Source organism: Lepidothrix coronata, unplaced genomic scaffold (genome assembly GCF_001604755.1).
Source record: "Lepidothrix coronata isolate B3197 unplaced genomic scaffold, Lepidothrix_coronata-1.0 Scaffold0, whole genome shotgun sequence".
NCBI classification, from domain to species: Eukaryota; Metazoa; Chordata; class Aves; order Passeriformes; family Pipridae; genus Lepidothrix; species Lepidothrix coronata.
The window spans coordinates 837,847-864,173 of NW_016690180.1; the positions used below are offsets into that span (position 1 = coordinate 837,847).

The following is a 26,327-nucleotide window of genomic DNA, read 5'->3' on the forward strand; positions in this document are numbered from 1 at the left end:
CGTTCCGGGGAGGACGGACCCCGGACAACGGGGCGCTCCTGCGGCCGGCCTGGGCCGCCCTCCCGCCACCTCTGTCCCGCTGATCCGCGGGCCGCCGTGCCGGGTGCAGGATGACCCCGCCGACGCACTGGGACTTCCCGGTAGAGCTGTGCTGCCGGCCCATGGCATTCGTCACGCTCACCGGCCTGGACGTGGTGTATAACGCCGTGCACCGCGCCGTGTGGGACGCCTTCTGCGCTAACCGCAGGGCCGACCGCGTCCCCATCTCCTTCAAAGTGCTGCCCGGCGACCACGAGTACCCCAAGTGCAGGACGAAGGTACCGAGTGCCCCCAGTCCTGCAGGGCTCCAGCCCCCTGTCCCCAGAGCACGGCCTCGGGAGTGAGGACGCGGGAGTTGGTGTCTCCCTGAGGGAAGGGCCGTGGGCTGGTCTGCGGGGTCCGCAGGCGGCCGAGCACCGCGCCCGGCCGGACCTGTGCTTCTTCTTCCCCCGCTGTTGGAGGGGAAGCGTGGGAGCTTCAAGTCAGGGAAATTGTGAGGGTGAAGGGGAAGCCAAGGGTGTTGTGAGGGAGCGCAGTGGGTGCATAGGAGACCGGGTGCCTTAGCTCGTGAGCCAGAAGCAGAGGAAGACAGTATGGTTTGCATTTTAAAGTACTTGCTGTTCTTTGACTCAGCACTAAGGCACCTTGTAAAATTTGAGCTTTAATGAAACCTCAAGTTTAACTCTGGAGAAATTAGATATTTGGAATTAGTGTGTTCTGAAAACACCATGAAACCTTTAACTAAGTGAAACACAGCAGAAGGAATATTTCTGCTCTACTCTCTGCTTTGCAATGGCAAGTTAAGAAGCAATGTCAATGGATTTAGCCCTTGGAAAACTGCATAATTCCATGATGCTGGCAAAGGCAAAGAATTTAAACTGGTGTGTCCTTGCTCTGTTTGAGAGCCCTGTTTTAAATTGAGCCTAATGTTTCATGGCACTATGTGAAACATGCTTCTGAACTTGACCCTTCTCCAGTCTACCTGGAATATGTTGTTCTTTGCTGCTGCTATCTCAGACATAAAGTCTTGATGCCAGGAATCAAGGGATATGTCTTAATAGGGAGCAAAGGCTCAAGGGGAGGAATGTTAAAGGATCTTGACAAACATATTCTCAAGTGACAAGAATGTAGAGGCAATTCTTTTTCTTCTGCTACAAATGTTTGTAAATGGATTTGGTAGCTTGCTTTAATATCCTCAATATTTTCAGAGGACATCCTATGAATGGTATATTCCAAAAGGAATCCTGAAGACTGGTTGGATGAACAAACACCTGAATTTGGTTCCAGCACTTGTGGTGGTATTCTATGAACTAGACTGGGATGAACCACAGTGGAAGGAAAAGCAGTTGGAATGTGCTACTCGAGTTGAAATTGTCAGGTAGACTTTTTTCACTTGGTTCATAATGTAGTAAAAGCTAATGTAAGTGTAAATTGCAGAATATAAAACATATCTTTTTTTTTCTTAAACACAAATTAAGGGGAACTTGAGCTTTGCTCTTTAACATACAACTGACAGTAAAAAGGCTTTTTTTAACAGTTTATTTGTAAAAGTTACTTAAGTAAAAACAGCCCCTGAAATTTTGCTTGCTAAACTCAGTGCAATTATCCTCTCCCAAAAAAGGGAACACAGCATTCTGTGAATGATGTATTATATTATTATGTTTGGCTTTTTCTCCTATGTAACATTCTTCTAGTGCTTCCATCTAGACTGAAATCTCATTTTGTTCTGATTATTCAGAATTAAGAAGTGAAACCTTGACACTGTGCTGTGTTGTCTTAATTTTAGGCAAAGTTTGCAGGGAAGAAATACGAAAGTCGCTGTGGTTTTGATTCAGAAAAAAACGCCATTGCCTCCAGGTACTTGAAAACTCTGTGCACAGTTGCGAAGTTCTTGTTTTTCAGAAGACCCAAGGGACTGAACTGACTATTGTTTGTCACATTATCTGCAGTTCTTCATCTAATGTCTTCCACATATATTAAATGTGACTGTAGGGAAGTGTAAGGATAAAAAGCACTCAGGGCGGCTGACCCTAAACATTTGATACTTTTCTCCTTAACATCTTCCTCTTAAGTCCAAGTCTGATTTTTGATACACAGTATCAAAGATGGTTTACTAGTGTAATGCACATGAGGTGCCTTCTTGTAAGCAAGTTGCATTTTAAACTTTGCTTAAGATCAAGAAAAGCAGTAAAAGCATTGAGAGCTTAGAGGAAAGCTATTTGGTACCTACAAATGTCTTTCATCTTAACTCTGTTTCAGTCAATAAAATTTTGGAGCCAGGTGGAGCTGTGCAATGTGATACACTTTAACCTTACATTTCTGCAGAGCTGCTGCTTCAGCTGTAGCTGTACACTTTTGAGTGTTTGGCAAAATGTTTTTTTTTTTTGTTTTTGCTCTACCTGCTGTATGTGTTTGACTTTTCTGGATGCTGTTGTATTTCTCAAGACATAGAGTATTTAATTTTGTGAGAGATGAAAAACTTATGTAATACTTGTAGGTTTTTGCTAGAAACTGCTAGAAAGTTTCTGCAATGTGTTCTGCTGGATGAAGCACATAGTATTCTGAAAGAAGTAAGAAAGAATGTGATCTTGGTTTTAACTTTAGTAGATTTTTCCATATCTTTTAGAGCTTTAGGTCTACCTAAGGTTTGACTTTTAAGCTTTTAGAGCTAGTTTGACATTGTGGCACCACATACCACTTACTTGTGCTTTCCTTGACTTCTCTAGGGGAAGATGTTATTGCATCAGAGAGGGCAGCGGCTTTATGTAATGCTTGTGACCTTTCTGGAAAATCACTCTTTGTACTTCCACACACTGATCATCTTGTTGGCTATATCATAAGGTAAGCACTGTATTGCTCTGTTTGCTGACTGTGGGTAAGTTTACACAACACCAGGCCTGCTGGCAACAGCTGGTGTACACTTGTCTCAAATGGGGGAAAGAGTTAGCTGTGCTCGTTAAAAGGGCTTTGAACTAGACTTAAAGGGGGAAAGGGTTAAAACCAGGTAAGCCTGAGTACAGCATGCCAATGTATTGGTGTGCTAGTGAGAACCTTCATTCTGCTGGATCATTGGAAGTAGGGGATGGAAATTCATATGGCAGTGAAGACACAAGGGTTATGGCTGTGTTAGGAACCATGGAAGTGTCTGAGAATGATCACGTAGGAATTAGGGCTTCTCCCCTCAAAAAGATGGTGGGAACAATAGCCCAGTTGAAGTGCATCTAAACCACTGCACAGAGCATAGGCAACAAACAGGAGGACCTGGAAGCTCTTGTACAGCTGGAAAACTATGATCTGGTTACCATCATGGAAATATGGTGGGATGATTTGCACAAGTGAAGTATTGCAGTGGATGACTATAAACTCTTCAGAAGGGAAAGACAAGGAAGGAGAGGCAGTGGGGTAGCCCTGTATGTTAGGGAGTGTTTTGATTGGGAGTGTTTCAATTGTCTAGAGCTTAATGATGGTGATGATAGGGTTGAGTGTTTATGGGAAAGAATCGGGGGGAAGGCCAACAAGGCAGGTATCCTGCTGAAAGTCTGTTACAGATCACCCAACCAGGATGATGATGCAGATGAAATATTCCATAAGCAGCTGAGAGAAGCCTCATAATTACTAGCCCTTGTTCTCATGGGAGACTTTAGCTTACCAGATGTCTGCTGGAAATACAACACAGCAGAGAGGAAAGAGTCTGGGAGGTTCCTAGAGTGTGTGGAAGAGAACTTCCTGACACAGCTGGTCAGTAAGCCAACTAGGGAAGGTGCCTACTGGATCTGCTCTTTGTGAACAGAGAAGGACTTGTGGGTGATGTGATGCTTGGAGGTTGTCTTGGGCACAGCAATCACAGAATGATAGCATTTTAGATTCTTGGAAAAGTAAGGAAGGGGGTTCAATATCCCACTACATTGGACTTCTGGAGGGCAGTTTGTCCAGTTTGGGAGACTGGTTGACAGAGTCCCTTGGGAGGGAGTCCGGGAAGGCTGGACATTCTTCAAGAAGGAAATATTAAAGGTGCAGGAGCAGGCTGTCTCCTGTACTGAAAGACGAGCCAGCGAGGAAGAAGACTGTTCTGGCCTGAACAGAGAGCTTTGACTGGAACCTGGGGAAAAAAAAGGAGAGTTTATATCCTTTGGAAGAAAGGACAGGCAACTCAGGAGAACTACAAGGATTTCATGAGGTTATGCAGGGAAAAAAGGAAAAGGGCCAAAGCCCAAATAAAACTTAATCTGGCTGCTGCTGTAAGAAAACAAAAGCAAAAACAAACAAATCACACCCAAACAAACAAACAAACACCCAAACAAACAATTAAAAATGTTTCCATAAGCACATTAGCAACAAAAAGAGGGCTAAGGAGAATCTCCATCCTTTATTGGATGTGGGGCAAAACATAGTAACAAAAGAAGATGAAAAGGCAGAGGTACTTAATGCATCCTTTGCCTCAGTCTTTAATAACTGGACAGTTGTCCTCAAGGTACCCAGCCCCCTGAATTGGCAGACAGAGAGAGGGAGCAGAATGAAGCCCCCGTAATCCAAGGGGAAATGGTCAGTGGCCTGCTACACCACTGAGACATGCACAAGTCTGTGAGGCCAGATGGGATCCACCCAAGGGTACTGAGGGAGCTGGCAGAAGTGCTCAATGAACCACTTTCAGTCATTTACCAGCAGCCCTGGTCAACCAGGGAGGTGCTCAGTCTGATCTCCTTCTATGACCAGGTGACCCGCTTAGTGGTTGAGGGAGCGGTTGTGGATGTTGTCTACCTGGACTGTAGTAAAGCCTTTGACACTGTCTCCCACAGCATGAGTGGTGTTCCCCAGGGCTCAGTAAGGGGCCCTGCTGAATTCCACACCACTTCGTTTCACTGTGAATTTGAGTAATGACAGTCAGATATGTTGCTTTTAAAGAAATATTATTAAATATCCCAAGATGTTCCCTTCCTCAAGTGAGATAGAGGCAAAGTGAACTTTTCTACTTCTGCAGTGGTTTTGGCCCTACTGGTTCTAAATGATTTTCCCTACAAATGTGTTGTTGTTAAGTTTAACTCTTGGCAGGTTTTTGTTTCCCCCCACCCCCCTTCCTGGCTGTGCAGCTCTCTCTTTCTGTTTATGCTAAGTGGCATCTGTCTGGCTGCAAATATTATGTCTTTGTCATTTTATAAATTTCTTGTGCTTTCTGTTTTAATATTTACAGGGAACACAACATCAAATAAATTAGGAAGACTTCAAAAACAGATTAGGGAAAGGTTGAGAAACTTGTGTAAATCTAAAAAGAAGGGCTCAAACTAAGGCAAATCATGGTTTAATAGAATTAGTTTTAATTTTCCAGTATATGCTCAGGGAGAGAAGAGGTCTTGGTCTGAGAGGCTAATTCTTCTCTCACCTTTGTATTTATATATAAACAGCATAATTCTCAACATAAATTGATGCTGGTATTGTATCCACGCTGCTCACAAACTGCCACTGGAATTCATCAAAATAGGGTAACCATTACTTCTAGTTTTTCATATTTTACTTTTATTTTGCTAAAGTGGGAATGTTCACCGTGTGTTAACTAGTGTCAGCCTTTGCAAACTGCATTTTATTATGAGATTTGCAACAGTCTCAAAGTTGGTGGGAAAAAAAAAACCAACAACTGTTTGTGCATATAATCATGTCAGAAGTTCTGGTATAAGTCTTTTAATTTTGACATCTTTAATTGAGATTTCACAGTAATAAAAGATTGTAATTTGTTTTACCCCTCAGAGTGGCTCATGTTCTCTTATATGGCCACAATATAATACCAGAACAAATATACTAGGTTGACTTTATTTGTCTCCCTGTTGTGACTGAATTCATAGTTAACAATTGCTGTCCAGTGGTCTTTCCCATTGTTTTCATTGCCATCCTCTCAGTTGCATGGCAGACAGAACACAAGTTGTGATCTGCCTTAATCAAGGTCTGCAGTGATCCCTTCTTGGCCAAATCACAGAGTTGGTACTTCAACCTTTATTTCCTGCATGTGTCAGTGCTATTGCAAGTATTCCTCTCCTGGATTCTGGTCTTGTTCTAGTTGATTTTACTCCTCATGACTTGATCATATAGCATATGGTTCTTAGGTTCTCCTCAGCCTCATACTGTATTTGGTGTTCTTTGTCTTTGTCTTCTCCCCCTACAACTTGCCTTGGGCTATTTATCTTGCAAACACAAATCCCACTGTTACCTCTGCAAACCAAGCAGCTGTCGATGTTTGGACAGAATAATGAAACCTAGTCTGTGCCCTCATAATTTTTTTGCTGATTTATTTCCTTCCTACTACTCCCCTCAGCAAATAAGTCCAGCAAATAAGATCTCGACCTGTTCAGACACTGTCTGGGAGCCTCAGCAAGGTTTACTTGCCTTGATTTAGGGACATCTCTCCACTTTCTATTGCCTTGCAAAATCAGAACAGCTTACCCTCAGACTTTCTTAAATTAAATGCTAGAGATTGTTGTATAAGAAGTCAGTATATAAAGCTTGCTTGTTCTACTTCTTGCTATCCTTATGTGAAGAGTTTTTGTCTGCAGACTCTTAACTGTGTTGTAACTTAAAGAGTTTAGTAATACCTTGAGCTACTTTGCCAACACTGAAATAAGCAGGATTAAAAATAACTTATTTTGAAGAACTTCAGAATTTCTTTGTTTGTGGGAGAAACTTTGTGACACTTATGAGCAACTTTGTTGCAGGTTGGAAAATGCTTTCTATGAGCATGCACAGACTTACTATTACACAGAAATACGAAGAGTTAAATCTCACAAGGAGTTCTTGAACAAAACCACTCATCAGGTAATGTTACCCTGTTTTTGAAGTACTGTGCAAAATTATATTGCATGTTAAAACATGAAAATAAGAGTTGTTTATTGCTTTAATGTTTTTATTCCCCCCCTTCCAACTTGAGATGTCCTCTCTCAGTATAGAAAGTAAATCAGGTTTTATTTTCTGCAATTTAAGCTTTTATTTTGATTAGTTTTGTTCTTACATTTGTATTCCTCACATCTGCATTAGAAGAGCTGCATCAAGCTCTCAGATTAAAAAAAGAAAAACTTCTTAATTATCTCTATGGTTTAACCAATTTGAGTGTAGTATCTTAACAAGTTGTGGGATGTGCTTTCCTTAGACATTTTGTACTCAAAGTTGCACTTGATTTGGCTTTTTAACTTTTGCTTTTCAAATCCACTCAGACACACAATGTTCTGTTGAGATTGCCAGCTTCCCTCTCTTGGAATCTGGAATCCAAGTGATAAGCTGCAAACCACAATCAACTCTGTCGTAGAGACTTTGGGGTGTTACAAAGCCTCTCCCTTGTTTCGGGGTAAAAGACTTTGGATAGATTAAATCTGTTGAAAGATCACTGCTGTGTCATGGTGGCAGAGAGAACTATTAGGAAACAGTTGCATAGTCAGTTTTTCAAGTCTGAAATATTTACATAAATATTATGTAAATTTCTGAAGTTATCACCTGTATCAGCTTTGTAGGTAACAGGTATGTTCGAATGTTTGTGAATGATGTACACTGTTTGTGTTTTGCAGCTTTTATTTGTTAGACACCAGTTCAAAATAGCGTTCTTCAGTGAGCTGAAACAGGATACACAGAATGCTCTCAAGTAAGACTCATGTAATCTTCCTCCACCCTCTAAGCCATAGACTGTGATAAATATTTTCCTGAATGCAAAATTATTTAAACATGTATGTAAGGAGCAAGTTCTTCACTGGGAAGAACACACTCATTGAAAGGCAGTTTTTTGTTGTCAGCAGTCCTGTTCTTAAATTTTATTATTTTGTATGATTTAACTCTAATTAAAGTATTCGTGCTTAGGAATTACAGAACTGCATATAATCTTGTGCATGAATTGAGGGCTCATGAAACAAACATGCTGGAAATCAAGACCATGGCAGGATTTATAAATTACAAGGTAATAACTGTACTTCTAATCTTTGACAGTCTTTACTTAAAAAAGAACTCGATACATCTTTAATGTGTGAAAAGTTAATTTTATATTGCTTTTACAGAGATGGATTAGAAAGAGTGAAATACCAGTTAGACTTGCAGAGACTTCTGAATTCCATACAAAAGAAAGATCCTTAGCTGAAGTTCGGGATTATTTTGAAGGATTGGACTTCATTTGAGATGCAGTCATCTGAAAGACTAGATTCCCTTTTAACTCGCACTCTGTGCAGGGGGAATGAATGCAAGGGCTGCTTGTTCCCTGAATATTTTTGTCTTCTTGCGAAACTTAGGGCAATATAGTTCAGTTACTGCTTGCTAGGAGGAGGAAAGCAACTCGTTAAGAATCAGACTATACTTCTGTGGTGTTTTAGAGGATTTTAGGTAAAACAAAACTATCCCACCATTTACAACAATCTTGGAGTTGGATTCCATCAAATTCCATTTGCACATTGCAGTCTTCAAAGATAATGATATTTATAGTGGCTCTGCAGTTCTGTGTTACATTTGGCAGTGAGTTATGCACTCTTCCATTGGTGTCCTGGGGAGAAGGGGAAGAAAAGTAGCATTAGATGAAATAGAGGACCATATGGTTTCAGGTGTAGTGCATTATGGTTTACATCTATTTTTCTCCCTATATTTTTTATGCAATTTTTGCTCTTCAGAAATATGTAAAATTAGTTTGGGGGGGGTTCGAGTGTTAATTCTTAGCAGCCTAACACAGTGGTTTTTCCTCTTATTTTGATGTTTTTTAGATCTGTCGCCTTTGTTTTCAGCATAATACTCCACTGGATGCAATCGCACAGTTCAGGAAGCATATTGACCTGTGCAAGAAAAAAATAGGAAGTGCAGAACTGGCTTTTGAGCATGCTGCCTGGATGTCTAAACAGTATGTTTTTGCTTAGTAGTGTTTCTGGCTTAGTTTTATATAACCTTATGTAGTTCACTGTTTTACTTGTCTAGACAAGATATAAGTTCTGAGCAATTTATCTAAGATAAAGATACATTAGAACATATAAACTGTACACTATTGTTCTGTTTTGCACTGATTATTGACCAATTTTCTCTTTGAATGAACAGAGTATGACACAAATACAGCCATAGAATTTAGATGTAAAAGTTCAGAGAAATGTAATCTGCCTTAACACTAACCAGAACTTTTAATTGTGGGGTACCTTTCTGTTCAAATTGCTGTTCTGTGCATAATCTTGGTTACAAATTTTTTTAACAGGTTTCAGGCTTTTGGTGACTTGTTTGATGAAGCAATTAAGCTGGGATTGACAGCAATTCAAACTCAGAATCCAGGTTTCTATTACCAGCAGGCAGCCTACTATGCACAGGAACGGAAACAACTAGCAAATATGCTTTGTAACCATGATGTAAGTTGGGAGGGGAGAAAACGCTTTCAAGTAACCAGATAGTAAATTAGCTAATATTGTAGTCTTAAATGGAAGTGGAACAATCTGTAATATGCATAAATGAAATCCAAAGAAGCATCTTTCTGATGCTTACTAATGTTATGTGTATTTGTTGTGTATGGGAAAAGTTACTGCAGAGAAAATGCATTAGTATTTATTTTATTACAAATAATTCTGACATGTTCTTTATATTTTTTTTAAATCTACTTTCTACATCTCTGGGTACTTGAAAACTTATTGGTTTGTTTTTCCAGTATATTTTTCTATATGTGCATTGTATCTGTTGACTTATGGGAAGCCGAGAAACAAGAGCATTAGTATCAGTACATGGGGGAGGGTATTGGTTTAGGGTTTTTCTGATGCTTACCTGGCAGAAAATACAACATGAACCCTTTTCTGTTACTGTATTTGCTGAATTTACAGTCCTCTGTGATGTATCCCAATCCGGATCCCCTGGAAACGCAAACTGGAGTGCTTGACTTCTATGGGCAAAGACCATGGCGGCAAGGAATATTGAGTATGTTTCTGTGTCTTGTATCTGTGGAGTTTGGACAAACTTTTTTAGCTGCTGATCCTGCCAGCTAACTTAGCAGGCATCAACATGTAATCCGTTTTCCACTGAGATGGATGCAGGGCTGAGACCTCACTCTCTTGTTAGTTGGTTGTACGACTTGAGCAGGTGTCAGTTGGCAGCACAGGAAGTGTGCTTAATCTCTATAACGAACAGAAAAGGAACCTCAGGTTTATGCAGGATCAAGTCTTCAGCAAAGTTGCATAGGCCATGTTGAAGCTCTGCTGCTGCTTTGTTTCTATTGCTGCCCAAACTACCTGTAATCACTGTGCTGCAGGAATCCTGACTGCAGTGAAACGTGATCCTGGGAAGAGAAGTTGGAGAACTGGATACAGCAAAAGTAATGATGTCTGTGAAAGCGATCTTTATAAGTTCATCCTGCCATCCATACTGTGTCTTGTCGACTGCAGACAGGAGCTCAGGACTTTTTTTTTTTTTTTTTAATGAAGAAGTTTTTGGGATTTTGAAATGGATTGAGAGGATGCAATGACTAGATTTTTATCTAAGAAAGGAATTAATGATTTTCCTATTAAGGAGGATGTTTTTGTCAGAATTTCTGACTCTGCATTGTAACATCTTTGAGCTATATGTGAATATACATGTAGTTCTGAGATCTTCATTGTTGTCTGTGGTTTTACTTCCCTTTCTCCCTTTCCATTTGGTTTTCTATATTCTCTGCATATCCTTTGGGTTTTACTGCTTTATCACTGCCCTCTTTAAGACTTTATTCGGTTTACTGTAAATACAGTACTGTCTAACCTCTTTTATCTTGCAGTCCTACTGTTTTAAAATTATTTAGAATCTACTTCTGAGGTTAAACAGTTTTAGATGAAGAGAAACTTTACTTGTTAGTATATTAAAGTTAGGGTTTTTTTGTTCCAGCAAGAGTTTATAGTCTTTTAAAGCCCTACGCAGTTCATGTGATGGTGAGCTCTGTGCTACAGAAACATAAGCTTGTATCCTTATTTCAGATCAGATTGAAAAAAGGCTACAAATTTGTCTTAACATACACACTTTAAATGTTAATAGATTCAGTATGAAGACTAGGTGGTTTTACTGTAACTTGCTGATTTTGGGTAGCTTTAGATAATTTCTTTTAAACAAGGGGAAAGATATTTGTTTTCTAGAATTTCCCTTCTAGACAGATATAACTGTCTGTGAGGTGAAAGAATGTGCGACTATGTTTAAGTCGAAGCTTGCATTGCATATTGCTCACAGAATAAATAGTTCCCTTTGGGTCTGGACAGAATTCCAGTTTCATAGATTTTTTTCATTGTCTTATGCAGGCTTTGATCTTTCTGATCCTGAAAAGGAGAAGATGGGGATTTTATCTCTACAGTTAAAAGAGAAAAATGTCCTTCACTCGGTAAGTTTTATTCTACAGAAAAAAAAAATCTGTTTTTAGCACAACGCTAATGTTTGTATATATAATGATATCAGTAATGATTTTGTCTGATAGGAGCTAATAATCACTCTGTTGAGTAATGCGGTCGCGCAGTTCAAGAAATACAAATGTCCAAGAATGAAAAGTCATTTGAGTGAGTATAGATAATCAGATGCGTTTTTTAAATTTATTTTGCAAAGGCTTTCAATATTGATCTGGAATTTTTTTTTTTAAAATCAGTGGTTCAAATGGGAGAAGAATATTACTACGCTAAAGATTATGCTAAGGCTTTGAAGTGAGTATCTTTCATGATTGCTTCTTTTGCATGCTGTATTATCACCAAGACCCCACGTCATATTGCTGTGAAATAATGTTGGAAGCTTGTGTTAGATCATCCTTGTACCTGGATCTGATTGAAGCACAAGCTATTGACTGCTGAGTCTACAAACTCCACTTCTATTAATGAAAGCAAAACAGATATGATGAGTTAGTTATTAGAGGAGAAAAACTTCCTGCTCTGAGCTGTTGTGGGAGCTTGCCTTACTGGGCAAATATTATATATTTCTAGCTCACTGATTGAGTGCTGTCTGTCTGTCTCTTGTTTGAAGACAGACATGTATTTACTGTTGTTAGTAGCTGACTGAAGTTTACATGGAGGAGAAGATAGGCTACGATAAGCAGATCAATTTGTGTCAAGCTTGATTGTTCTATGGAGAAGCTTTTTTTTTTTTTCTGTTAAGTAGATTTTTCTGAAGTAGGCAGAAATTCTTGTCTTAAACAGTTGAGCAGAGTTTAAAAAAATCGCTTCTCTGCTTTTCTAGTAATAACAAACATTGGTCAGTATTAGGTATGTGGTTTTGTTCTCTTGTGAAAATTTTTCTAGTTTGAAATAGAAAATTCATGGAATAAATGTATTTCTTTGCCACAATTTCATGTTGATTTCAATTAGCATTGCCACATATAAATGATAGACTTGATTTTAACATTTGTGTTAGTGAAAATGAATTTTGTATTAATGATACCGAATAAAGGCAAGCTTCTAAAAACTATTGGTGAGTATAACTTGTTTTCTCTCGATTTTACTGTGTTGCAGGCTTTTGGATTATGTTATGTGTGAATATCGCAGCGAAGGATGGTGGACCCTTCTCACTTCCATATTGACAACAGCACTCAAATGCTCATATCTGATGGCCCAGCTAAAAGACTATATAACATACTCTTTAGAGCTATTGGGTAGAGGTAGGTATTCTTTTAAGAAATCCACTCAGCCTATACAGAAACATTTAAGTACATGTATTTTGAAGTATGACAAATCATTGTCAGATACAGTGCTTACAGTACTTCAAATTATTTGACTACAAAATAGCTGTGTACCTGTGCTGAATTTTTACTACCTTCAGTGGTATGCTGGAAGTTGAGTTTGCTTGTTCTTCTATTATAAAATTCGTCGCATTCAATTAGACTGTGTCAGGGATATCTGAGGCACAGAGCTTCGTTTGAGACAGTTGAAATAATGTAACAGGAACTTCCTGAGCTTTGGGATGGGAAAAGCATTTTTCCTAGTAACAAAGCTAACACTATATTTCTGGATTTAAAATCACAAATATGCTTCTCTTAGGCCTTTTACTAGAACTCTGCTGATGAAATATGCATGTGGTATGTTTTAAGGAAAAAATGTGACACAGGGTGGCTGCACAGTAACAGTGCAAGCACTCTGGTCCATGTAATGTCTCTTACTTGACATTGCAGAAATAATCCTTTCGGCTTGACATTGCAGAAATAATCCTTTCGGGCCCTAAATTGCTAACACCACTATTAGGGTAGGTGTGGTAAAAATGTGTTTGCATCTTCTTTTAGGTAGCCAGGCCACTCTGCTTTGTATTAAAGAATAGCAAACAGTGCAAACCCACCTTTCTTCAAGAGAATAATGTGTAATTTAAATAGTCCTTTTTTCTTCCTGTTACCTTCAGTAGTTGTTTTTTCTAATGTTATCAGAACTTGCCTCTCTGCACGTTCCAGAGTTTTCTATGCTTTCTTCTGTTTTTAAACATAAAAACCAGGAAGGCATAAGCATTATTCTTGTGGGATTTTGCTCAAAAAAATTACAAAATGCTTGTCTAACGAAAAAAATATTTTACTTGGTTCCAGTGAAAGTAAGAGGAAACATTTAAAATAGGAAAAGTTCCAAAAACCCAGTGAATCCTTCATTACTAGTAGATGGATGTTAGAATTTTTTTTCCCAGAATGCGTTATTTGAAAGATGCAGTCTAAAGGAAAGATTCATTGTTAAGTTTAAAAAAATAGAAAGTAGGAACACTTGCTTCTGTCTTGTAACCTTTGGTTTTTTTCTGTTTATTAGCATCTACTCTTAAAGAAGATCAGAAATCTCGAATAGAAAAGAATCTGATAAAAGTTCTAATGGTAAGTGGCAGAACTCCTATTACCCTTTTAAATAATTCTAAGAGTGGTCAGTGTCTGGTAGCCTTCTTTTGCCGTTGTTTGTAATCTTTTACCTGTGTTTAGAATGAAAGCCCTGATCCTGAACCTGATTGTGACGCTGCTGCTGTGAAAGCATCACAAAAATTGTGGGCTGACCGTGTTTCCTTGGCAGGCAGTAATATTTTTACAATAGAAGTCCAAGATTTTATACCATTTGGTAAGTAAGAAAGCAAATTTATGCCAAATCATAAATGTTGATGTAGTTATACCTTGAAAATAACTGATTAGAAAAAAAAAAAACATGAGGTCTGTATTAAAGTGAGGAACAACGCTTCAGCACTGCTGTGTTTGTCTAAATCAGCAGGATAAGAAATAATGAGAGAATTCAGTGATCTGTTATCCCTGATGTGGATTACTAAAGAAGAATTTCTGCTTTTTGGAAGACTTCTGTCGCTCTGATGTGCTTTGAAGTAGGATTCTGAGGAAAGAGGGCAAAATGTGTGCAAAGTAATACTCCCTGTAGAAAGGGGGAATGAGTGACGGTTACAAAAAAATTGCATGCAAGTATACAGGACTATCTATTTTCTGCTGGACATCTGCATCTGTTCTCCTCTGCAAAGGTTTTGGCCGAAGTGGCTTTCTGTGGCAGTGTTAGTAGTCAAATTTGTCCCACTTAAAAACCAAAGTTGTAGGAGTGTACACAGAAAAATCCTTACCACAATTATTTCAAGAGTGTGCTTCTGGACTGTAATGTTGTAGTTTATATTTACCACCTACTTCTTGTTTCTTTTTTTTTTTCAATTCCAGTCCAGTGCAAAGCAAAATTTCTTGCTCCTAGTTTTCATGTTGATGTTCCTGTGCAGTTTGATGTATACTTGAGAGCTGATTGTCCTCATCCTATCAGGTTTTCTAAGCTTTGCATCAGTTTCAATAATCAGGTAACTATGTTCTTTATATCTCTGAGCTAGTGATAGAAGCTTGTGATAAGAACGGAATAATATCTATTAGTGTTTTTAAACATAAAAAAATAAAAACTTTTTTGCAAAAATTATGTTAATACTTAAGCTGAAAGATGTTTTTGTGGTTTCTTTTCCATTATCTATCACTTTTGACAAGTGTATTGATACTGGGATAAAACTCCAAAATGCAGTTTGATTAGTTCATCTATTGTATCTTTTGCTGTTTTCTGTGAAGCTCTCTGTAGTTTCAGAAGGATCATTTTGGTGTCTTAATTTCTTGTAATGCATGAAGTTGCATTAATGTAATGGATATCTTGTGTCAAAGAATTGCATTGTAATTACTTGCAAAGTCTAACTTTGATAATGTGAAAAGTAAGAAGAACCCATATAGTTTGATCCAGTTACACAGAGCCTTAATATTTGCCATACTGACATTACTCTCTAAAGATGTCTTCAATCTGAATTTATCTACTTTCTTCCCACTCCCTCATTGTAGGATTACAACCAATACTGTGTAGTAGAAGAAGCCTATCAAAAAAGTGATGTTCTAGAACAGTCATCGCAAGGAACAATGTGCTTAGTGCCTGGCAAAACAAGAAAGTTCTCCTTCAAATTTGTTGCAAAAACTGAAGATGTAGGAAAGAAGATTGAGGTTTGTCAATTTATGTTGCAGCTTTCTTACTGTTACATACAATGAACTCAGACTACAGTGTGCCTCTGATCTGGCACCAGTTAAGTCACTGCTGTTCTGAATGTTTGAATTCTTGAAACTGAGTATCAAAAGTGAGAGTAAAACTCTTGACGATGCCAAAACAACAACAAAAAGAAATTACAAGAACTTAAGTACTGCTCCAAGATTTTTTGGGGGTTTTAAGTTGGTTTTTTTTTTTTAGATATGTGCAAGACATTAAAAAAACCCAAAATGTGAGAGGTGGTATAGCACTATGGGGGGATAGGAAACTGCAGCCTACTACGTTGCACACACATGAGCATGGATACTTTTCCCACTGCTGTTTCATTAAATGAAATGCTGGGATAGTGAGGTGCTCAGTCTGCAAAGCTGCCGGAAGCTTTTTGATGATACATGTGCTTATTGTGCCGACATATGTTGAAAAACTCCATTCTTACAGTAGGCGATCAGAAGAGAAAGTTACCAATACATGTTCAAATTTCTGTCCATCAGATCACTTCTGTGGATTTGATCCTGGGAAGTGAATCTGGCCGATGTGTGATTCTGAACTGGCGAGGAGGAGGGGGAGATGCTGCCTCTTCTCAAGAAGCATTGCAGGCAGCACGTTCTTTCAAGCGAAGACCTAAGCTTCCAGACAATGAAGTGCACTGGGACAGTTTGACTATTCAGGCAAGCACTATGTGAGTAAAAACTTGAAAAAAAAAATATATTTAAATAATGTATCATTGTGAGTCTCCTGTGAAGTCCTGATCACTTAGTTTAAGAAGATAAAAGGCTTGTTTGGACTTCTTCAATACAAGCTTTTTAGTATGTCTTTACTTAACTGGGGATAAGATAGATACAATCCAATTCTTTAGGACTCTTTAGGCTCCAGATAGCTGGGAGCACAGAAAAAGCTTGCAATGATCTCTGAGTCTGCCAAGAATACTTTAATTCTCCTCTTCACCTAACTTTGCTATGCAGATTTTTCCCAGAGTTTTGTGCAAACTGGGAGGTGTTATTGCTCTCTTATGAAAGCTATCACACAAAGAATCCCTTAAAAAATGCATTGGAAAGCTATTATTAGTAATAAAAATAATTAAATTTGATTGGAGTTGGTGTGAGTGCTTTTTTCTTTCCTGACAGAACATCTGAACCATTAATACTTATTCCTGGGGTTCCAAAGTGGTCTGTTTTTATTGAGGTTTTCCCATCATACTGCTTTTCAGGAGCCTCACATGTCTTAGTTTAATAGGCCATCAGTTGTCAGACCTCTCTTAAACAGTAGACTGGTTTAGTCTCCTTTAAACTAGGCTTAAAACATGTTATTTAAGAAACATACAATAACCGAGTCTCTTCTCTTAAAGGATTATTTCTAGAGTGCCGAACATTTCTGTTCAGCTCCGTCATGAACCTCCTGCCCTGACTAATGAAATGTATTGTTTGATTGTGACAGTCCAGTCACATGAGGAGACAGTGGCCAAAGATGTTAAGCTTACAGCAGGTTTAAAGCCAGGTATTTGGGGTTATTTTCTTTTAATCCAACAGTCTTATAATTGAGTCCTCATTCTTGATGCAGTGCAGAGAAATATAGTAAATGGCTTTCCCGCAGTAATTAAGTTGGGAATGATGAAATACCAGTGGTAAGAACAAGAGCTAACAGACTCATTCAGTTACGATTGTTTTAGCCATGGCTTGTCTGTGGTGTTTACATGGGTGTTTTCAGAATATAAGTTTTTACCATCTTGAAAGAAAACATGGAAGCTTTTGTATTCCTTTCTAGCTTTTTATTTAATTTGCTCATAACTAAGCTTTTCTTTCCCCTAAAGAGAGATCTTTTCCTTGCTGAGACTGAGATGAAAGCATTAGACAGCACTAGATAAATGTTTTCTAAGTATAGTCTTTGTGGGTTTTCTCCTACGCTCACCCTGTGCTTTTTTTCCTCTGCTCTGGACTTTGTAGTTTGGCTTTTAAACCACTTCAAATTTGGAGAACAATGGAGAACTGAGGCAGTATTTCTTTGAATGAAAAGTTAAAAATGCAAATATTGTATGTGTAAGCCCTAGTTAGCTGTATATAGATATTGCTGATAGTTTTCAGTATGTCAAGCCCAAATGTTACTCGTGGTACTCCTATTAGTAGCAATTATCCTAAAAGGCAAAAATATTTTTGAGCCACTAACATAAAGGATGCCATGTGTTCTGTGTATTCTGAAACAGAACCACGTACCCTCTGCAGTTGTATGGTTCATTAAAGTCAGTGAAGTGTTCTCGAAACTTGTTTAATTGGATGTTTGGGCTTGGCTCTGGAAGCAGCGTTTAATAGATGGTCTCTTTTTTTTTTTCTTGGTTTTTTTCCTTGCTTGATCTTAACCCTTTAATATGTGATATGCAAGGTCAGTGTAGGCTTGCTTGTTGCATTAAAAGAACAATTGAAATGTGACATTTCATTGATAGGGAAGGTGATGTATTTTCTACGGTTGCAACTCTGGCAAGATGTGGCTTGTTTTGCTTTGAAAATTATCCCACATAATTGCAGTAATGCCATTATTCTAGTTAAGCTCTGACCAAAGAATGGTGTCACTTAACATCTATACATTTGTTGTTATGTATTTTCAATACCAATTTGGAAGAACAGGTTTAAAATATGTGAAATCATTAAACCATGCTCTTGAAAACAAAAGAATCACAGAACAGTGAAACTTTTGTTTTTACTTCATTATAGAGTATCAAGAAAACTTGGATCACGTAATCATGTTGTGTTACATATTATGGTAGGGAACATCTAGATGTGATTTCTGATTTTTGAGATACTTTTTCCCTGGCCTAAATAGCTGAAACAAACTTGCAGGGATGTGAAACCTTCAACTTAAAATCTTAAGATGGTGTTCAAATCTACCCTCTGCTGGTACTTTTGAAAGATTCCCTCAACAAAATCAACAATGTTAATTCCCTATGCATTGCTTTTTTGAGATTAATACTGTATTACTTTTAGTTATTGTTTTCATGCTTTAGTGATGTATGCCTGTGTGGATATGAAGACAGTTTTTAATCCTAGGGCAAGATGCCAACCTGACTCAGAAAACTCAGGTAACTCTTCATGGAACAGATGCCTGTGATGACTCTTTTCCTGCACTGCTTCCTGACATTCCTGTAGGAGACTTGCAACCAGGGGAAAAGGTGAAGGCTTAAAACCTTACTTCTGTATCACACTTAAGAAAATAGGGACCAACTAATAAACTCTCATAGAAGGCCAAATGTTTACTTTCAGATGTATGAACCGATAAATTAAATACTTGTAGCATATTTAACCTACTATTTACATGTAGTTTAGTATTTCTTTAACTAGATTCTCTTTTGGACTAAGTTTAGGAATAAGGTATGTTCTGGGGTTGATGATACAGCAGGGAGATAAGAAATAAGGAGGCTAATCTCAACTGTTAATTAAATGCACTGCCTAATGGACAGTAGATAATAGTCAGCAAGTGTGATTCACTGTGGTAGAGGATCAAATATGCAGGTTTTGCACCAAACTGAAGCTGTGATCAGTAAATTAGAAATCAGGTATATCACATATTACAGTTATGGGTCTTTCCTTGTACTGTTAAGTAAAGATGAGCATCAGTAGCAAAGCAGCTGGAGCTGTGCTACTCTAATTAAAACTCACTGCATGATTAAGATCAAAGGAGACTTCTTATGGTCAAAAGAATACCCATTCTACTATTGCCCTCTTGGACCAAGTAAGATGATTAATACATTTTGGACAGCTCTATGTCTAATAATGTAATTTAGGTATAGCTTAACTCACACAGTCTCCTTTATTTTGCAGCTGGAAAAACCAATCTACATTCGTTGTGGAACAGTTGGTGCAAGAATGTTTCTTTTTTACATTTCTTACTTAATCAACACTGTTGTTGAGGGGAAAGAAATCCTGTGCAAGTGTCACCGGGTAGGTTTTAAAGATGCACCAATTGCTGGAGATACATTCACGGAATGCAAGAAATATTTTAAAAGCTGTAATTTCAAGTGTCTTAGAAACCTTTCTTGTAGATAGAAAAAAGAAATGCTAAATCAGCATTTGGTATAATCAGCAGATAAATCAGCATAATGGTAGCCCTTTCTAGGGTGAGCCATTTTGTAACTATAAGCAGAAGTTTTCTATATTTATTCTTAAATATGTTTAAAGATACATTTTTCCCTGGGGAGGACTTGGTTAAAATGATAATTAAATGTAATTTTACATTAGTAATCTTTGTCATCAACAGCCAGGTCTGAAACTCTTCTTTCTACCTCTTTGTTACCTATACAGGATGAAACTGTAACCATAGACACAGTGTTTCCCTTTGATGTTGCTGTCAAATTTGTTTCCACGAAGGTATGTGTTTGAAAAGTTGTTGATATTTTGGAATCACACCACTTTGGAGAGTTGCACCCTGTTTGGTCAGAAACAGTCAGAACTTGTGTCTGTCTTTGACAGTTGGAGCACTTGGACAGAGTATTTGCAGATATACCATTTTTACTGATGACAGACATCCTGAGTGCCTCTCCTTGGCCTCTCACTATTGTAACTAGCCAGCTACAGCTGTCAGCTTCCATGACTCCAGTAGATCAACTGGAATCTTATGTGGAGAATGGTAAGTTTTCTTAGAGTATGCTCTCTATCAGGAGGATACTTTTTGCATAACTTGAGAGTAATAGAAGGGGACATTTTAAATGTTTGCTTATCAAACCCTGAATAGAAGAAAGCTGCTTAATACTCTAGTTGCTTGCCAGAATGCAACTTGGACAGCAGTATGCTTCAAAATGTAGTTCTGTTTCACTAGATCAAGTAAGTAGACTTGAATAATGGATGGTAAACAAAATTCTAAATATAACAGATGTAAGGGAAAGCACCTGAAAGTACTTCTGAAATGCAACTTAGTTATCCATATGAAAAGATGTTCAATGTTTCCAGTTTTTATGGGCTATGTATACTTTCTGGAATGCGAACACTTTACCATGTGATAGAGGCAACATCCAAAGACCAGTGATCAATGCTCATGATTGCAGCCACAAAACTGAAAAATGTGAAGCTAGAAAGGGTAGATTATAAAAAACCAATTAGTAGTAAGTGTCTTTTTTTTTCTAATATTGCCACAATTTACTAACTTATTACTTAAATTTGAAAAAAATTATCTTGCAGCTCTTACCCATTAAAACTGCAGTATGTTAAAGTTAAATAAATGGAGTACTTAACAATAGAGCCAATCCAAAATCTTAGAACAAAACATTCTTTGCATTTGGGGGGTCGGAGATGTGAAAATATGTATTCTATCAAAACTTCGGATCAAATGAGGCAGTTTCGGTGGCTGCCTGATTGTGGGGCAACTGTCCACCCATGCAATCAAGGACTTAAAATACTCTAGTTCCTCTGTAGATTCAAAGGTTACCTGGCAAAAAGCAATTACTTCCCATGTCCTTTACTCTTCAAACTATAATATTTCATCTTCAGCTCTGGCACCTTGTGCTTCATGACTCAATTGATTGCTCCTAAAGAGCAAAGTGCCAGGACATATGAGCCCTACAGGTACCAACCATAGGTGTCCATCTTTTGGTTGATTTTTTTTTTTTTAAAGATTAATGATTAATTTTGAAAGACTAAAACCTATTTTGTTAGTACTTTTTAAAAATCACTCTCTAAATGAAAAAGTACTTTTTCTTAGTTCATTTGGTCAGAAAAGAAAAGAAGAGTGAAAACTCAAAGCCAGTAGATTTTTCTTGTGTTCCTTCTCTTCCCCACCTCTCGTCCATTTGGGTGGGAGAAGGGAGGTATCCATGTTCATATTATTTTCAAGCATCAGAGACCTCTAATGCTGATGTCTTGGAATTTGCTGTAGGAGAAGTGTATAATTTGAATTGGCATTATTTTGCTTTTTGTGCGTGTTTATGAACTCTAAATTTCAAATGACTCATTCTGCGTGTACATAAAAGACCTCATAATGCTGATCAGAAAGTAAACTGTCGTATGCTTGCTGATGTCACTCTTTCATGTGTTGAAATACTTTGCAATCTATTGAATTTATACATTATGTAGGTATAGTTTGTAGAGCACTTCAAAGGCCTTTCTGGCTGAATGCTTGTGTCATATTGGATTTTTAGACTTGGTGGCTTCTGCAAAAATTTTATGCTTTGATTTTAAACAAAATCTTGCTGATAGTTGTTTTACAGACAGGTGAGAGTGCCAGTGAGTGCTTCTGCCTTCGCTGTCCTCCAGTTACTAATGCTACTGGAGTGGCAACTGGGTGTTATATAATTTCCTGGAAGAGGTAAGCATCTCTTGGCCCTGATGGGGAGACGAAGTAAGCTGATTTGTTCTTAGGGATGATAGTGAGTTGTTGGTTTGGTTTTTCTTTGGAGGGGGGTGGAAGTGCAAAAAAGCAAAAAAATGTTTTGGATCTTTCTGTAGGAAGACTTTGGACCTTACTAGTTACTGCTTAGTTAGTTAGACTTTTGATAAATCCATATTTCACTTAAGAGATAAATATAGGATTATGGTTTTAGCATTAGAAAGAAGAAAGCTTCATGGAAGATCTTAGATCAATTACAAAGCTATTTTGTCACCTTCTACTCCCTGTCTTCTCCAGTCATGAAATACTTGTGTATTTCTGTTTTTTATTTCCACCACTGAAACTACTAATTTATTTGAAGCTACTGAAATATTAATTTAGTCACATATAATGATGTTCTTTTGGTGTACTTGCTTGGTACTTTATGTTGTGTAATATTCAACATGGTCTGCATTTGACTTTTTCCTGCAGAAGTTCACCTGTGGAAAGTGTACCTGTTGTTAGCACAGTCATCACTCTACCACATGTGATTGTAGAGAGCATTCCCCTCCATGTTAATGCAGGTAATATTAATTTGGCAACATATACGTCCCAGTTAGAATTTTTAGGACTGCCAAAATTTTTTTACAGAACCCAGAGCTTGCATTGACTGTAGCAAAAGACAGAAAACTGATGCTGGATATTATGGGGCTAGTGAAATAAACCATATCGTCACTTAGACTGCCTCAAGCCTTGCCCTGCTTTTCCCCCTTGAAGGGAAGAGCAGGAAGCTAGTTACATGAATATTTTCTCCTAAAAGCTGTCAATGGATTGACCTTTATTACACGGCAGCACAGAAGCTGGACTTACCTGTGCTGATGCTGCCTTCCCAGTAGGTTTCTCTGGATGCCTATGGTGACAATTGTTCCATCCACGCCCACCCTGGCTGCATCCCAGGAAAGAAATAACCTAGAGAGTTGAAGATGCTTGTAGGCAGGTGAACTGTTTCTCTTCTAGCATTTCACCTGCACAAGAACAGAGGGGTACTGAAATGCTCACTGAACACACATAATTCTGATGCTTTCCTTGGTTTGGCTTCATTTTTACTGAGATTCTTCCACCATCCTATCCTGTATTTTAAAGGAGCTTCTTGACAGTATCTGGTTAGATTTTGGTAAGCTGAAAATACCCAGCAGCAACCAAAGTGACTTCCTAGTTATTATTCTTGGGCAGTGTTAGCAGTTAGGAGGTTTGTAACTAGATGTTGAAGAATTACTGGAAAATTGTAATGAAGTTGTGTTCTGTTCTTTAATCTGTTTCTAAAAAAACTTGTCAGAAATGCTTTAGATGCCTAGTTATTCTATCTTTTTTTCTTCAAACTTTTCACTGCTTTTTGCAATAGACTTTTTTTTTTCTTTTTTTAATGGAACTTGAAATGCACTTTGTATTTGAGATTTCTTACTTTTTTTCTGAAGATCTGCCATCATTCGGTCGAGTCCGAGAATCCTTACCTGTCAGGTATCACCTGCAAAATAAGACCAACTTAGTCCAGGATGTGGAGGTGTCCGTGGAACCCAGTGATGCCTTCATGTTCTCTGGCCTTAAACAGGTACAAAACTGTCACATCTACTGGTCTTGCTGGCTTATCTGGTAGTGAAGAATACATTGATTAGACTTCTGCTGATGTGCAGAGAGGACAAACTCATTGGATTTTAGGTGTTCAAAGTATGGTAAATTCTGTCTGGAAGAATATGGAGATGCAGATTCCCTTTGAAAAAGGGCTAAATGGAAGTCTGACTAGGAGCTGTTTGTCTTGTTGTTTATAGGTAACATGGTGTTTCAGTGTAGAAGCAATAGTTTAAATTAGAATAGGCAATTATTTACATTCTCTCCAGCTTCAGAAAGTAACCATTGTATAAGTAGAAAGTAACCAGAGGACTGCTTTTAGACACAGAACACCTATATTTGTGGCTTTCTTTTTTTTTTTAAGATTCGATTAAGAATCCTTCCTGGCACGGAGCAGGAAATGTTATATAACTTCTATCCTCTGATGGCTGGATATCAGCAGTTACCTTCTATTCACGTTAACTTGATGCGATTCCCAAACTTCACCAATCAGTTGCTCAGACGATTCATCCCGACACACATTTTTGTAAAGGTAAGGCTGTGGGAAGTGACCTGTGTTTAAAAGCTCTCCTCAGGTTTTGGGGGACAACCATTCCAGCTCTGTTCCAGCTGAGTGTTTCCAAGCAGACTAAAACAGCCAGCTTGTAACAGAGTTACTTGCTTTGAAAAATCTCGTGTTGTGCCTTGGTGTTGTCAACCAAAATCTTCAGGAAATCGGTTTCAGTGCAATGCATATTTGGTTACTGCTAGGTGAACAAGCTGAACGTGCTTGTCCTTTCCCTGTTGTTTTGTTCCATGTCTTACTCTGTTAAATGGGTTTCAAAGTTTCCTCTATGCTGAGCGTAGTGGAGTGAGCTAAATATAATTAAATACTTTCAATACCAAAACTTGTAGCACTTCTGAAAAAAGAAGTGTTTGAGCAACCCATATGACTAGGTTCAGAGACACTGTAGCATCCCACACCTCCCTAAATAACTTTTAAAAACACATTTTGTCAGTGAATCACTCAGTCTAGATTTTTTTCATAAGTGATATAACTCTGAAGACAGTTCACTCATGCCATGAAAAACAGATCACAGTGGTCTTTTGACTTTTTAAGAATCATTTAAGTTCAATTGCCTAAAACAATGCTTCCTCATTCCACTGCTGCTGTCTCCAGAATATTTTCTTCACTTTTTATTCAGGCTCTTAACAACGAAGGAACCTGAAGAGTTTGTTTGTATGATTTGAGATGGACTTGTCCAGACATCTTTAATCATGTTTCTAGGAAACAGGCCTGCCATTCTTTCAATTTTGTTTTAACAAAAACAGATAGGCAGAACTTACTTTTTACATGTAAAAATTGATTGTCAAGGTGTCCCCCTAAGTAAATTGAAAAGGCATTTACCCTCAAAAGCATGCTGTTCAGAACACTCCTGTGGACTCTTTCAGGCTTCAGAATTCTTTGATTTTGCTTTGGAATTGTCAAGACCTCAGAAAAGCTTATTGACGGATGCCTTTTCTTTAAAACTTCCTCCTTGCTCTCTCCCATCTCTAGTGATGTTGCTTAAAATTCCTCCAAGAAACTGTCAGTCTCATTCCTGTTTTATGCACTGATAATTTTCAGCTTTCTGTCCTGCAATAAAGATCAAAACTCTGATCAGCTGGGCCTTGTGCTAAGCTGTCCAGATGTGTATGGAGAAGGCATTTAACAGGGCAGTTAAAGAGCTGAAGCCTCTAATAAGTACTCACTGGCCCAAACTGAAATTTCAGCTGGATGTCCTCTGTGTTTCTGCTGCTATTGGAAACGTTTAGAAGTCAGGATAAGCTTAATGCTACACTTGTGTACCAGAGCTACATTGATAACACAGTGTATTGCAAAGTTAGTTTCCTAGTAGCCTTAGCCTTTTCTGTTTGGTATTTGGTTTTTTTGGGGGGGAGTTGTTTGGGTGGTTTGGTTTTTTTTAATTCTCTGTCTTTATTTTCTTAAAGCCTCAGGGTCGTCAAGCAGATGATAACTCGATTGCAGCTGCATAACTTTGAGACCTGTACCTCTGCACTTAAAGAAAATGGGATGTTGCACAGAATATGTAAAACTTACTTTGGAAATATGACTGTGATCAAACCATAAGAATTAAATTTTATTTTAAAATTACAACGCTTAACAGAACTAATGTGTAAAAAAAAAAAGCTAATATTTCACAGACTTTCTTTAAGGAATAAACATATGGGGAAATCTTGGTGCTTTATTTAACAGGAACATTCTTTTGAAGTTAATTTTGAATGTCAAACTCTGAAAAGCATTATTTAGGCATATTAAATGTCTTGAGTATTTAAGTGAAGAAATGCTAATTCATGTGACCAAAAGTGAAAGATGTTTTCATAGTTAACAGTACACAGTTTAAGTGCAAAGTTTGTACTTACTATTAGAGACATACAACAATGAAAATGATCATTCTTTACAGAAGTTTACCCTGTGCCACTAGTCTAGAGAGCAGAATAGGTTGTGCAGTAGCACCGTAAACTACAAATGGTTGCATCATACTGTTGGAATTGAGCAGCCTATTTATCCTTTAAAACTGTAACTTTAAAAAGCCACAGTTTCTCCTGGGTAAGCCATACATTCAAATTGAAATTCAGCAGCTGGTCTAACGAACAGAGGGATTTGTTCTTAACAGTTGGACTATCCAACCTGAAGCTGATATGGTTTGCGATTATTTTTACACACACAGCTTCCAGATGAAAGATGTGTCTTGGTAGTCTTCTGCTGTGTGAATTTAAAAAACAGACATCCTACTGTTGTACAGCTCCAGATGAACTGGTGTTTAAAATACAGTAAATTATGTATATATTAAAAATTGCATTGTGAAAACTTGCATTGTTTAACTTTCTAAATAATTACATTTCGATTGCTTGGGAAATACCTTATTTATTGTCAAAGTGAAGTTCTAATAAACAGCTTGTGACAGAGTACTGCTGAAA

General features: G+C 37.9%; 1 protein-coding gene across 1 annotated transcript; it reads left to right on the plus strand.

The window, feature by feature from the left end:
* Positions 1-17: 17 nt before the first annotated feature.
* TRAPPC11 (trafficking protein particle complex 11) lies at positions 18-26,327 on the plus strand. The gene is made up of 29 exons (XM_017805318.1): positions 18-317; positions 1,248-1,417; positions 1,826-1,896; positions 2,766-2,880; positions 6,738-6,837; positions 7,581-7,654; positions 7,867-7,963; positions 8,751-8,884; positions 9,227-9,374; positions 9,837-9,930; positions 11,271-11,350; positions 11,444-11,522; positions 11,609-11,663; positions 12,462-12,607; positions 13,728-13,789; positions 13,892-14,024; positions 14,615-14,745; positions 15,263-15,418; positions 15,950-16,137; positions 16,804-16,952; positions 18,494-18,615; positions 19,265-19,384; positions 19,745-19,810; positions 19,913-20,069; positions 21,632-21,740; positions 22,233-22,324; positions 23,216-23,349; positions 23,731-23,898; positions 25,338-26,327. Exons 1-29 carry the CDS (start codon positions 111-113, stop codon positions 25,380-25,382), a joined length of 3,402 nt encoding a protein of 1,133 aa, XP_017660807.1. The 5' UTR covers positions 18-110; the 3' UTR covers positions 25,383-26,327.